Source organism: Danio aesculapii, chromosome 7 (genome assembly GCF_903798145.1).
Source record: "Danio aesculapii chromosome 7, fDanAes4.1, whole genome shotgun sequence".
Classification (NCBI taxonomy): domain Eukaryota; kingdom Metazoa; phylum Chordata; class Actinopteri; order Cypriniformes; family Danionidae; genus Danio; species Danio aesculapii.
The window spans coordinates 58,469,714-58,484,552 of NC_079441.1; the positions used below are offsets into that span (position 1 = coordinate 58,469,714).

The window sequence follows — 14,839 nt, forward strand, 5'->3', positions numbered from 1 at the left end:
GTAATTTATTTTAATAAATTAGCCTATAAAGTGTGTTTAATCAATCTGATACTTTTAATAAGATTATTTTTTTTCAGTTATTGAAAATTGTGCTAGCTTTCACAGTATCAATCCCATGATCCTATGATGCACCACAAGAGAATTCATGAATGGGGGTGAAGCGTGCGCTAATGATGTGAGTAGGTCACATGATCGTGACAAAATGGTGGATGTAGTTCAACCAAGTTCCATTCATACTATTCACATTCATACTGTATAGAACGTACTGTCAAGTAGTACATTTAAATTCAAATACAGTACCTACTGAGTAGTACAGGCAATTTCAGACGCAGCCTATGACTGGTGTTGGCCTACAATATCATAAAGTCAATAGTCTTATGGGGATTTCCAGGGCGTTGCTGATGTGGTCGCTATGAGGTTCCTACTATTGCATGTACAACAGTTTCTAGGGTGTTGTATGTGGTTGCCAGTGTGTTGCTGAGGGTGTTGCTTTGTGCTTGCTACATTTTCTAAAGCAGATACGAGTGGTTACTTGGGTGGATGTCAAGGCAGTTGCTAAGGGTGTTTCTGTGGGATTGCTTCATTTCTGTCTTGGTTTTTTAACATACGTTTTTTTGCTTCTTTTTTTTCCACCAATTCTATCATCCGCCAAATGAAAATTGGATTATTACTTAGAGAAGTAATAGCACACATTTCTCCATCAAGCTTTTTTGATTGTTATTCTTGTCAGCATTCAATACTGTTTTGATGATCCTTTAGCTTAATTTGATTCACAAACACTGCCACCATCGAATTACTTTCTCGAAATGTGCTAGCAGCAAAATGCCTCACATTTGGAATCATTCATTTTCACAGCTCCTTCAGTCATTTCATGTGCGGTCCCTATAGGGGTAGTGTTTATACAATGTTCTCCCCAAGGCTGGTAAAACATCTGACTGACTGGTTGCTGCTGGACTTAGAGATTTTCCATTTGTATCACAGGACTTTTGATGGCTGGAGGGAGGAGTTCATGTCTACTGATGTCTGACTTCTTGGAAAGGGTTTACATGGCAGATCAAAGTTTTCAGCCTCCTACCTGTTTTATCTGCTAGCACAGCTAACCACAAGCAGCGCATGAGGAGCAAACACATGCTAGACGCTAGCTCTGGCCTGCTGACTTTAACACAGCCTTCCTTTAAAGGCAGGCTTAAAGTGCACAGCAGAATCAAAAAAAAAAAAAAAAAGAGTGAGAGCTAATTTTCCTTTCAAAAAGGCCGCATTTGTTTTGGGTGACACAGTTGGATTTTTTGGAAAGGGCTCTTTACTGAGGATTTTAGGATTTCCATATTTTTGAAGCTTTGAAAAATAAACTGACATTATCCAAAAATTATAATGCTTCAAATGTTTCAAGAGGGATATTAGTTTTTATTGTTTTTGAAAGTTCATCAGGGCTGCATGTATGATGAAATAATAGCAGCATGTAAATTGCGTACGTTTTGAAGATGTATACAGCATATATTTGCACAGTTTTATTCAAAGATCATTCTAATATTCTGATCGAGAGTTTTTTATTTAATTATTATCAGCTGTGTCATGCTGCTTTTTATTTTTGTGGAAAGTATTTTTCGGTATTTTTTAACAAATAGAAAGTTGAAAAGAATAGCATTCCTGTGATTTTTTTGTAACAATGTTTATTGAATAAATTATTATAAAATGTAATCAAATCAAGCCTTTTGTTTTAAATAATAGCATTTAATGCACAGTGTTACAAAACAGTGTAAAATTAGACAGACAGATATAGATAGATAGATAGATAGATAGATAGATAGATAGATAGATAGATAGATAGATAGATAGATAGATAGATAGATAGATAGATAGATAGATAGATAGATAGATAGATAGATAGATAGATAGATAGATAGATAGATAGATAGATAGATAGATAGATAGATACTTGACATACTTAACTCATTGAGTTAACAGGTTGACAGTATAACATATATATGCGTGTATATATATATATATATATGCGTAATATGTATATTGGCACTGATGGGATGCGTGCGTTGGCTCGAGGCTGCAGGCTCAGTGCCTTAGTGTCTCACCATTGATGATATACAGCCATATCACACTGCTACAAGTGTAATATTGCGTTTATACAACAGTTCGACTACATAATCGTGTGTATAAAAAGGACAATCAAACACAGAGAGTCTAAAAATCCTTTTGTACATGGAACAACTTTCTTCCACCATTCATTCACATCTGCAGCTGACGTCAGAAAAGCGGAAACCATTGCTACTTCACCAACGTCACTTTAGAGCTAGTATTTGAATGATTTTCCAGTGTACTGTCTAAAGTGATGACAAAACAGGTGATTTTTGCTTACATTTTAGGATTACATGGCTGATTGGCATGAAATGCCATCAGTCTACAAAAATTCCCCAGTATTTCTCTGTTGCAATTGGTTTTTCACAATAATTAACCCCGAAAAAGCCAGAGCAAAGTAAACACTTCCAGTTTCTGTGGTATAAATAAAGCATTACAAAATATAAAAGAGAGAGATTGACTCATAATGTCACTTACCTGATAAATAACAATTTGTTCAGCTGTAGTTTGAGATTTACGCTGAGAAAATGCTGTTTTTCTCCCCTAAGGACTTATTATTCGGTCTTTGTCAGCATTTTGTGGCGGAATGTCAACTGTCACTTTCTTTGGTCTGCTCAGACAGGCTGATGGTGGCTGATGCATTGAATCTGATGCTCCAAAATTATAAATATTTTAAAATAGGCAATATTCTTATTAATAAACTGCATACGTGCAGCCTAAACAACGACATTATGACTAAAAAAGCCTCAAAAATACATTATGTTGTCCAACAGCAGCGATATTTGTCAAACTGTTAAGTTTCCTCTGCCTGTCGCTGTATGTGGACGGAATAATACACAAGGGTAAAGGGTTAAAAGGCTGGACAAGTGCTGTTATTTGCTGAATATCACACGGCTATCAGCCAATCGATTCAAGAACCAGATAGAACTGTTTTATATATATATATATATATATATATATATATATATATATATATATATATATATATATATATATATATATATATATATATATATGTCTGATAATATTTTTTCTTCTGGAGGAAGTCCTATTTGTTTTATTTCGGCTACAATAAAGCCAGTTTTAAATTTTTTAAAACCGTTTTAATGTCAAAATTAATAGCCCCTTTAAGCTATGTATTTTTTTGATAGTCTACAGACCAAACCATCGTTATACAATAACTTAATTACCCTAACTTGCCTAGTTAACCTAATTAACCTAGTTAAGCCGTTAAATGTCACTTTAAGCTTTAGAAGTATCTTGAAAAATATCTGGTCAAATATTATTTACTGTCATCATGGCAAAGATAAAATCAATCAGTTATTAGAAATGAGTTATTAAAACTATTATGTTTAGAAATGTGTTGAACATTTTTTTTTCTGCGTTAAACAGAAATTGGGGAAAAAATAAACAGGGGGCTTTTAATTCTGACTTTAACTGTATATAAATGGTGACATGGTAGCGCAGTGGATAGCGATGTCGCCTCACAGAAAGAAGGTTGCTGGTTTGAGCCCTGGCTGGGTCAGTTGGCTTTTCTATGTAGAGTTTGCATGTTCTCCCCGTGCTCACGTGGGTTTCCTCCAGGTATAGATGAATTGAGTGAGCTAAAGTATCTGAATGTATGTCCTGGTCCTCCAAATTGGGGGTTGAGCATTGGGCTAACAACCCACCTCATAAAAACTGGAGGTTATGGAACAGCTTCGATATAAATGGCCCTGGGAGTAAGTAAAACTCAGGAATGTCATGGATGTCAATTAAAATTTAAGTTGTCATTTTTTGTCTCATCAGGACAAGTTTCCAGAGAGTGGGGAGATTCTGGTCTCAGCACAGGACTTAAAGCTGGTTCTACAAGTTGAACGGAATCAGTAAGTAACCAATTTAAATGACTCATACACATAATTGATCCGATCTGAATCTGATTACAAGCCACTGATGAACTGACTTTTGCAGCACATCCGGATATAATCACACAGTTGCAAATTATATGACTGGTTATTATGTTTCTTTCATCCTTCTTAATTACTAATTGGAGGATTTCATAATTCCCATCTCATCAGTCATGACTGGACTACTTCTGGCAAATAAAAAGCCTTTATTGAAGATGTAATGAGCAAGCGTATTAGATTAAGCAATCCAATCATTTTATATCTTAATAAACCGCTGACAGATTTTTATTGCAAACTGCATTTCAAATTGCTGTGTTGAATACATGATAATTAGCATGGAAATGCATCTAGAGGCAGCTAATAATGTGGAGATTTGGGTGTTGTTCTCAATGTGTAATTACAGGGGGGTGAAGTTTGACCCCCATAATTAATGCTTGATCAAAATAAGGATACCCCTTTAAAAAGGTAAAAATAGTTTACTCTGATCAATATCTTAAATAATAATAATAATAATAATAATAATAATAATAATAATAATAATAATAATAATAATAATAATAATAATAATTAAAATAATAGAGACTATAAATATACAGTAGACCATCTCTATAATCTTTATATAATAAAGCTAAGCAGTCAATGCAAAGTCATTCATTTTTGTAAAATAGTTTTTCTTGTGTTTGTATCTACATATAGCCCATTATATAATTAGACGCATAGGGTGCATCTCAATCAGCACCCTTGTTCAGTAGTGCATGGCCTGATCACAGCATCAGTCATTTTAAGTGCTTTCTGAATCGTAAACGTTTGCTAAAAACTGAAATATTTGCTCCCTGAAAAGTCCCTTTCCAGACGCTTTTTTCCAATCCACCAGCCGAAATTATGTTGCGCGCACCCAAAGCGAACTCAATCGAACTAGCAAACACGCCGAGTATAAACCAGGGGTGCGTTTCCCAAACAATGATGTAACTCGCAGCTGAACTATCATAGGACAATGCGTCGTTTGGTAAAAGAACGATATAGTGACATCATTTGAACCACGTTAGTTATAACTTAAAACTATCATTATGATGCTCTAAATGGGGAGGTAACAACTTCTTTAGAGAAGAACCCCATAATTTCTTTGTGCAAATTATATTGTTTTACACACACACACACATTAAAAAAAATAAGTCCAATATTAGTTTTGGTAAAAACATGCTCTCACTTTTCATATTAATTGAAATATTTATAAATGGCACATATAGGGCCTGTTTCCTTTACAAATGTTATTAAGAATATTCAATATTCTATTCTAAAATATAAAATCACTTCCGAAAGCAAACACGTATTCTAATATCATATATAAATCATATAAATAAATAAATAACGTGGCTATTTATTAAGAAATGAAATTTAATATTTATTATTTATTAGGAAATTTAAAAAGTCAATTTAAAAATGCAAACCACTACACAAATGTTCTAACCAACTGGCTTATGTCATATACAGTACAGATACTTGATAAATAACCTACTATAAATTAAAAGCATTAACGTATGCTGTGTTTTTTTTTTTTTTTTTTTGTTTTCACAAGCTTTGGAGATGTAACATAAATTACGTTTTTAAATAATAGGTCAGCTTTCGTCATGAGCCACGGCTGTGTTCAAAATTATATAAATGTTTACAAAGTGCACTGCGAAGGGAATACAATTGTAAACATGAAGATCGCTAAAACTGAACTGTACTTTAAAATACTTTAAAAGCAAATTACACCTAAGAGTGATGACTTTAATGCTTTTTGAAAAAAAAATATTCTAAGTTTAAATGTTAGAATGTTCTAAATGAATAGGGCACAGGAGGGATAACTGGGAATAGAACACAGCCAGGAACTATGTTTCTAACTGCAGCTCCACAGGTGTAGCTGCAAGCATACAAGCATGCAAGCAACTGCAGTGCAGTTTGCGAATGTTCGTTGGAAAGATGGATTTGGGAAAGGCCAAATCAACAAACTATGTTTGTAACAATGGAACTTGCGACCTCAGTTAGCTAACGATGGTTTTTGGAAACGCACACCAGGATTAATACGCATGCACTGGCCTGTGTGAGTAGCCTTAAATTTTTACATTAGTCAAAACAAATATTTCTTAATCAAAAACATTTATATTTAACTGTGTTTTAAGCTTAAAATATATAATATTTAACAAATAATATTAAACAAATAATATTAAACTGAAATGAAAGATACATTTTTAATTGGATGAATTACTGCCGAAATACTGAGGTTAGGAAAAATCTAGCAAACATTTATAATTGTTTAACAGTTGAAATGTTGCGGGTATATATAATTATATATAATTATATATATCTAATTATATAGCTTTTCAAAAACTTTTCATATGAATGTGATTAGTTTTTCCTCCCTATTCCCATATCAGCAATGTAAAAGTTCCGTGCTGGTTGTGCTGAATGTATCTACAATTGGGAAACTGCTTCACATTGTGGAAGTGTGCTTGAATAATTACCTGAGTGGCAGAGATGGTGAACAGGTATCTCCATCACCCACTGATTGCTCTGCCAAATGCTGAGTGGAACCTCAGAGTCATGGTTGGAGCCTGACTGTACTGAAAGCCTTGGGGAATGAGTTGTCTTTTCCTCCTTAGGAATTGCAGGAGCACATTAATGCTACTTGGCAGAGTTAATGTTTATTTTATCCACATATGAACCTTGCATTCCCTCGCAGTCTTGGCCAGTCTGCTTCTGCAAATGTAGGTCAGAAGAAAAAGGACACACACACGCACTGACACACATAAACACAGAGCAGCCCGACTTCCTGAGTATTGTTGAGGCTCCAAGGAACCCCCAGAGCGGTCCGGCAGACTTTTTTTTTGAGTTTTTACAAGACAAAGTACTCTCCAAGCAGGTCGAAGTGAAGAAAATGGGAGTCGGGATATAAAAGACTGGCATAGAATCTAGATCAAAGCCGCATAGAAATGGGCCCAGGAAATGGAGGATAGCTTGAGGACTTTTTAATGAATGCACTCAATCTATAGACTGAGCTCTCTTATAATAGATATAAGAAGGTGCACAGCTTGAGTGTATATGTCATTTGACTAATTGCTTCTTTACACTGAATGTCTTGCAGTGAAGTGCTTTAAACACACAACAGAAGCAGAGCTTAAAGACATGTAAAGGTTAATTTCAGAGTGAAGGGCGGGAGGTGTCTGTTTTGTGAAAAGTTTTGTCAAGAGTACATATGAAGTATGAAGTGGCTTAGTCCCTGATTTATAAGGGGTCACCACAGTGGAATGAACCACAAATTATTCTGGCATAGATTTTATGTGACGGATACAACCAATTTTTGTTTACCCAATTGACCTATTACGCTTGTCTTTAGATTTGGGGGGAAACCGGAGCACATGGAGAAAACCCATGCAAACATGGGGTGAACATGGTTATTTTATTAATTACAAAAGTAAATGTAAATGTAAAAAGGTTCAAATTAATAATAAAACTGCACTATCTATATGATTATTAGGTCTTGAAAAACAACATACTTCAAAGGGGGGATTTTCATGGCATCAAGTAAAAAAAAAAATTATAAAAAACAAAGTCTAAATTTTACTTTACTATCTAATTTTAACTTATGTACTGTTGGGCATGTTTTCATCCACTCTGGGGTGGTTTTGAGCATTAATTTGGCCATAACTTGATCTGTGTGTCAGCTAGCAGAATGATTTTTGATTACAAATCTTTTTTTGACACATATTTTGAGAACATGCTCAACAACACAATCAGGGCAAATTAACTAGCCTTTTATTGTTATATGAAAACATCTACTGAATTAAACTGCTGTAAAAATGCCTCAGATAAATATTTTTTTTATATTTTTTGCATAAATCTGTTAATCAACCTCAGTCCTGATCAAAACTACTAAATTGCTTTTAACTGTTTAATTGCCAAATTCACAAATGATGTCACTGATTTTGTGGAAAAAAAAACACAAAAAATGACGTATTTTCAATGTAAAAAGTAATTGTGGACTGGATTCTTTTAAACCTTTTATCACAGTCTTGGACATGTGAAACAACATTGCTTTTGATGCATTGTTTTTGATGGATTTTCATTTTTTTCTCCCTAATTTACTATTGGTGGCTGTTTTTGCCTCATTGACTTCCTTTATATCCAAACTGTTTTGATTACAAACCCGTGACACCATATAATCATGCATTTTTGATTGTTGGTGATTTTCCCTGTTGAGAAGAGGTCAAATTTGTAATTTTTACAGTTGATCATCAGTTGGCAGCATAAACCCTTTACATAGACCTGTGCAAAAAAAAAAGCTAGGTTTATGGTTTTTATAGATTGTTTATAGTGTATTTATGCACCATCAAATGTGGTTATAATGGAAGTCAATGGGGCAAAAACAGCCACCAACAGTAGATTAGAGGAAAAAATGAAAAACTAACAATGCATCAAAGCTAATGTTGTTACTAATCGTTCACATGTCCAAGACATGAAAAGGTAGAAAAAAATCCAGTATAAAGTTACTTTTTATACGTCATTTTGTGTGTGTTTTTCACCAAATCAGTGAAATAATTTATGAATTTGTCAATTAAAGAGTTAAAATCCTGTATTATATAAAAATATTTAGTAGTTTTAATCAGGACTAAGGTTGATTAACAAATTTATGCAAAAAAAAAATAATAATAATCTGATGCATTTCTACAGCCGTTTAATTCAGTGGATGTTTTCATCCCTTACATAATAAAAGGGTAGTACATTTGAACAGTGCACAAGGGTTAAATACATTTTTAACAACTTTTGTCAGTTATACCCTGGTTACCTGTGGAGTTTTGAGCTATTCATTTCAGTGACCTGGGACATTTCAGCTTGTTGAAGTTAGTTTTAGATAAGATGGTAGCACTTCAATTGAATTGAATTGAATTGAATTGAATTGAATTGAATTGAATTGAATTGAATTGAATTGAATTGAATTGAATTGAGTTGAGTTGAGTTGAGTTGAGTTGAGTTGAGTTGAGTTGAGTTGAGTTGAGTTAAATTGAAAAAAGTGACAATCATTATATTTCGATATTCCAGCAAATCAGGTAGGCAGGAGAGTAGTGTAGAATGCTGGTGTAGTTCTAATTAAACTGAAACTGATTCAGATCAGTTTAATATAAATGTCACTGTTGAAGTTCTGTTTGGTTTAGTTCTGATCAGAATAATGCAAGTGTCACTGCTGAAGGGGGTATAAGACTGTCATGACACCTTTATATTTATGACATGACACATGTCAAGAAAATGAATGGTATTTGTACATGCTTATAGCAACTGTCATTTGCTCATCTGGTAATATTGTTTGAGATGTCCTTGTTATGACAACTTGACATAAACAAATGCATCACAACCTGTTTTTAGCATTGACAACAAAACTTGTCAGTGTCTTTGTCATGACATCTTAACATTGACCAGACATCATAACTTGTCATAAACCTGTCATAAACATAATTTTCATTAGGCCCTTTAAAATTGCATTAAGTGTTGTTTCTTCTTGTGTACCACACCAAATGAGATGGTTTCAACCTTTCTTAGAGCCAGTTGTTGTTAATAATAAGAGAACTGATGAGCCTAAAAACTAATTAAAATGTCCATATATCTCATGCTAACACTTAACATATAACTTGTTAATGTTTAACATCATTGTTAATTCCTTAAAGTAATTTTGGCATGTTTGATTAGTGGATTAATGTGTTTTGAACTCATGTCGAGCACTTAACAGACTCACAGAATATAATGCTTATGTTATCTGACCATTATCAATTATCCATTTTATAAATCATTACCCAAAACATGAACATTGCATAAAAATATTCACCACTAACCAAATATTTATGTCAAAAATGTGCTGAATGACATGGCAAATCAAGGCAAATGCACACATAACTGAAATGTTAGTAATAAAATAGTGGTTAATTTGTCAGCCAAGTAGTATTACTGTATTTAATCCAAAATATAAATTAAAATTCTAAAATACATTCAGTTGATCTACAGTATGAAATCAACCATATCATACTATATACAGCTATAAAAAATATTGAGTGTGTGTGTGTGTGTGTGCGTGTGTGCGTGCGTGCGTGCGTGTGTGTGTGTAATCTAATATAATTAATCACTCATTTCTGAAAATATTTTTATGTTGCAATAGTGAACTACCAATTTTACCTAGCCTGCAACTTATTTTACATTACTGTATTTAGATCTACAGTGACTAATAAATATAAATGTCCCCGAATGCACTCTAAATCTACAGCAACATACTGTATACTGCATACACAGAATGGAACTGTTAAGTATAATGTATAACAGTGTGAAAACAACTAAATCTAAATGGAAACTGTTGAGAAAAACAGTGGTACTGTATAGTGTGAAAACAACCTAAATTGCTTACAGTGCATGGATGTGTGAAAGAGATTGTTTAACATTTCTTAGAACCAGTTGTTGTTACTAATAAGGGAACCGAAAGGCTTAAAGACTATTCAAATTGCCCATGAATCTGCATTCACCACCAGAGCAGATACATGTTTTACTACACACACAAATCTGCTGCAAAGTACAAAATGGTAAAATGGAAGGAGATTGAAATTTTAAACTGAAATAAGGACATTTATATTGGAGCCACCATAATCATGTATTTATCTTGCAGCTCTAATACACTCTCCATTCAAATAAATGAAAGGTTTGGCACAGGCAGTGTTGGTAGCTTAACCCTGAACACATTTTGGTTTAACATTAGATTGGCATTCTGACCTCTCTCAGCTGAGGTTAAGGGTCACTAGTCTTATGGCTGTGTTGCATTATGGGTGATCCATAACGTGACCGTAACAACCTCTTGAAAACCTCCAGGCATATATTTGTGTTTCCTTTTTATGGAACTTCATTTACTTCAATTTGACTTATGACACCATTTACTTGAATAGCCCCTTGTGTATAGCTCCTCTGAACCATGCTATTTTTCTCCATGAGAATACCAAAGAGACTCTCATAATACAAATAACATTCAGAAATAGGTAATTTTTTGCCAGAATATTCACAATAAGTGTAAGGTTTTTGCCATTTTATGCACAGCCAACCTATTTGTGATGCAAATGAGCATGTTTGGTGTTTGAATCTTAGCTGTTATTTAATTGAAAGGCTGATGGACAGTTTAAAGAGAGTAAATGAACAGACACAGGCAGATGACGGGCATCCTTTAGGCAGTGTTTATAACCCAGAGTAATGAGTTTTAATCTCATTCAAGCAGGATCTCACCATATTTTTTAATTACAAATAGCTGATTTATGCAGAAGTTTGTCCTTTAACATTTGATATTTTAAGAGACTGCAGTGATGATGTTGGTCATGTCATTTTTAGTGATGCCACTAGCTATGTTTTCATCCAAAGATGCAAATTAGATTTACACACAAAACTGGAAAGCACATAAAACATTTGTGGATAAAGCATAGTTTCCCTTCATGGGAGCTACAATGTGTATCTGACAACAGACATATAAGATCTCCCAAATGTCTGTTATCAGACACACATCTTCGTTCCCTATTCAGGGAATGTGGGTAACGTATGTAACCGGGACATTCCCCTTCATGGGAACTACAACGTGTGTCTGATAACAATTTGACCCCCTATTCAACAGTGAAAGTTATATCTTCATTAATTATGGCACTAATTTTGGAATATTTAAGTTTATTGACTAAAACAAGCTAATAATTAAGGCTAAAATGACATTAATACAGTGTTAATAAATACATAATACATTATTTTGGACCATTAAAATAAAGTGTTAAACCTTAATTAGCTAATTAATAAACAACTAATTAGTAGCTAGTAGTGTTAGTAATGGTCTGAGATGTTTGAGATGTTCTTGTTATGACAACTTGACATAATCAAAATGCATCACAACCTGTTTTTGTCATAGACAACAAAACCTGTCAATGTTTTTGTCATGACATTAACCAGACATCATAACTTGTCATAAATCTGTCATAACCATAATTGTCATTAGACCATTAAAATTGCATCAAGTGGTGTTTTTTCTTGTGTACCACACCAAATCAGATTGTTTTAACCTTTCTAAGAGGGGTTGTTGTTAATAATAAGAGAACTGATAAGCCGAAAAACTATTTAAATTGTCCATACATCTAGATCATGTTTTCTCATTGTGTTTCTTTTCAGTATATAGCTTGTTAATATCAGTTTGTCCAAACGTTCTTGAAGTAATTGTGGCATGTTTGATTAGGGGATTGTGACCTAAACTAAAGTGTTAACAGAAGACACACTTATTGTGATCTGTAGAATGATCAAAACAACAATTCAATGTGGTTAGTTCACTGGTTTGTCCATTTAATGTCATCCCATTGTGCCTACTTTTGTTATCACATGATCTATAAAAGCTTTTTTTTTTATGTGTGAATGTGTTTCCATCTGAGTTTTTTTTTTTTTCAATCATTACGTTTTTTATGCGCATTTTCCAAAATGATGTGCATCTTGGTGTCCCCAAGTGTGACTGCTAATAAAATAGGTGGATGGAAACATAGCTATTGTGGAGTAGATGGTGGGTTTCTTTAAGGTCAAGTGGTTTGTGAAAAGGTTGCTTTTATGTTCATTGTATAGAGAGACGGGAGGAAATCATGGTGTAGGAGATAACTATAAGTTTTATATTGCTTAATATGAGAGCGAGAGTGTTGCAGGAAAGAATGTGATTGGAGAAGTATAAATTGATGGTGTGAAGGGAAAGGGATAAAGAAGCATGGAGGGGTTTAGGGCATGGAGAGTGGTGATAAGAAGACAGACGATAGAGGGATGAAAAAACAGGAGAGGTAGATGAAATGAAGAGTCCAAACAGGTGGTTGTGGTTTAGATCCAATGGCAGTCCTGCGAGCTGAACCACATATCCCATTAGAGCTGAAGTGATTGACCTACATATTTTTTGTATGAATATTTTAATATATTCATCCCAGAGGATATGATATTTAAAAATATCTATATTTTTTATGGAATCGCTGCACATGTTGGGGATTAAACCAACAGCTGTCTGTATAATTCAACACACTCATAACTCATGAACTTTTAAAACCTTGCTCGAGGTGCTTTGGAATAACTAATAATTAAGCCTGTCATTTGAATCAAGTTTTTTCAAATTGGTAATAATATGATGTTATGATAATTACTGCAATTATTTTCAAGAAAATAAATAATATTAAAATATATTAATTTAAAATATATTAATACAATTTAGAACATTGGTGGTTTATATTCGATATAGCTTGTTTTATTTTTATATCATTGAAAATAAAGCCACTGGCCCGCAGCAATCCTGTCAGTATGTCAATATGCAGATTATAAATGTATAATTTTTAATTGTTTGTCTTTATGCATGCACTGTAAAAAATGTTGGGTTCCACACAATCGATTTGTGTTGGGACAACATGAAGGAAATAAGTTAACTTATTATGTTTTACAAATTTAAGATTGAACCCCCCAGCCCCCATTCAACTATTCCAGTGTTGCACAGATGGTTTGGAAAAGGGATGATTGATCAACTGATTCAAAAATGCAGATCTGACATGCTTTACAGATTCCTTTCTTTTTAGCTTAGGGGAAATATTTGTTTATAGCATTTTTTCAACAATTGTTCCTCTCTATATAGAAGATACATTCATACAAAGTCCCTTAAAAGCAAGTCATTTCACTCAGCGGCCATCTTTGAAATGCCTCTCGGGCATTCTGTTTAAATGGGGAAACATCAAAATCTCCAAAACTGTTTGCCAAGCTTATGATTACATTAGATATTTGGAACCACCAATAAAATTAAACAACATCTGTCTCTTTAGTTTAGTTTCTAAACATCTAAATCAAACAAAATCAGAATATTTTCACATTGCCTGAGCTAATGCGCATGCGCACTCAAATGGAACGAGATCACAACACCAACCTTATGGCCGTTCTACACATAATCATCCTCTGGATAATGATTGTCTGATCATGCTGATCTTCTGCAGTAATCCACAACTTGGTCTTGATGGGGAATCTCCTCCAGAAATGGCAGCGACTCTTTGTTTATAAGTTTGAGAAGTTGCTGTCATGTGATGTGCATTTGACAGGATTGACTATACCTCACATTCGTTTTATACCGATTACAAAATGAGAAAACTTTTGTTTTCAAGTGCACTTGGTTCATTTAAAAGTACAGATTTCAAGCTTTATCTGGATATATTTCTCATGCCAAGCTTCCCCCAGATAAACGTCACTCAAAGCGATCGATGATTGACTCCTGTACTTGTAGGCAGAGCTTCATTCGCCATATTGACCATTACTTTTTTCCCCATTCAAAACTATACGAGTGACACGTCTTGTATATTCTACAGTCTTTGATCCATATTGACCATTGAGATTTAAAAGATGCTAGCAGTCTGCAATAATAGCTGTCTCATTTCAGAGGTTGCTTCCTCGGAAGGATGCAGACTTCAAAGGTGAGTCCTTCGAAGTCCACACAGGCCAAACCGAGCATTTTGAAATGAGACAATCTAGCCTGCAGAGGAAAGATCTTGTCACCAGGCAACCGTAACAGCTTCCGTTATTAAGCGCTAATAAAATTTTAAATGATTTTTTTCAAGGTGATTTTAAATCTTAATTTAAGCAATCTGAAGGCAAAGCAAGCTTTATAGTCTATAAAATCACTTTTTAGTAAGACATGTCATACTCCTGTCATACAAACATATTTGTTTATAACGTGTTTAGATATCCAAATAAAATAAACCTAATTCATACATTTAATCTGGAGTTTTCTTTTAAAAACATCCTGCCATTATCAGCACGCAATGAATCCTGGG

The 14,839-nt window shown here is 33.9% G+C and overlaps 1 protein-coding gene across 1 annotated transcript in view; it reads left to right on the forward strand.

Annotated features, from left to right (window-relative positions):
• The window catches only part of adam19a (ADAM metallopeptidase domain 19a), a 218,183-nt gene that overhangs the window by 70,923 nt on the left and 132,421 nt on the right, over positions 1–14,839 (forward strand). The window contains exon 3 of the mRNA XM_056462266.1: positions 3,880–3,956. Within this exon, the coding sequence (XP_056318241.1) occupies positions 3,880–3,956 (77 nt within the window). The remainder of the gene's footprint in view (positions 1–3,879; positions 3,957–14,839) is intronic.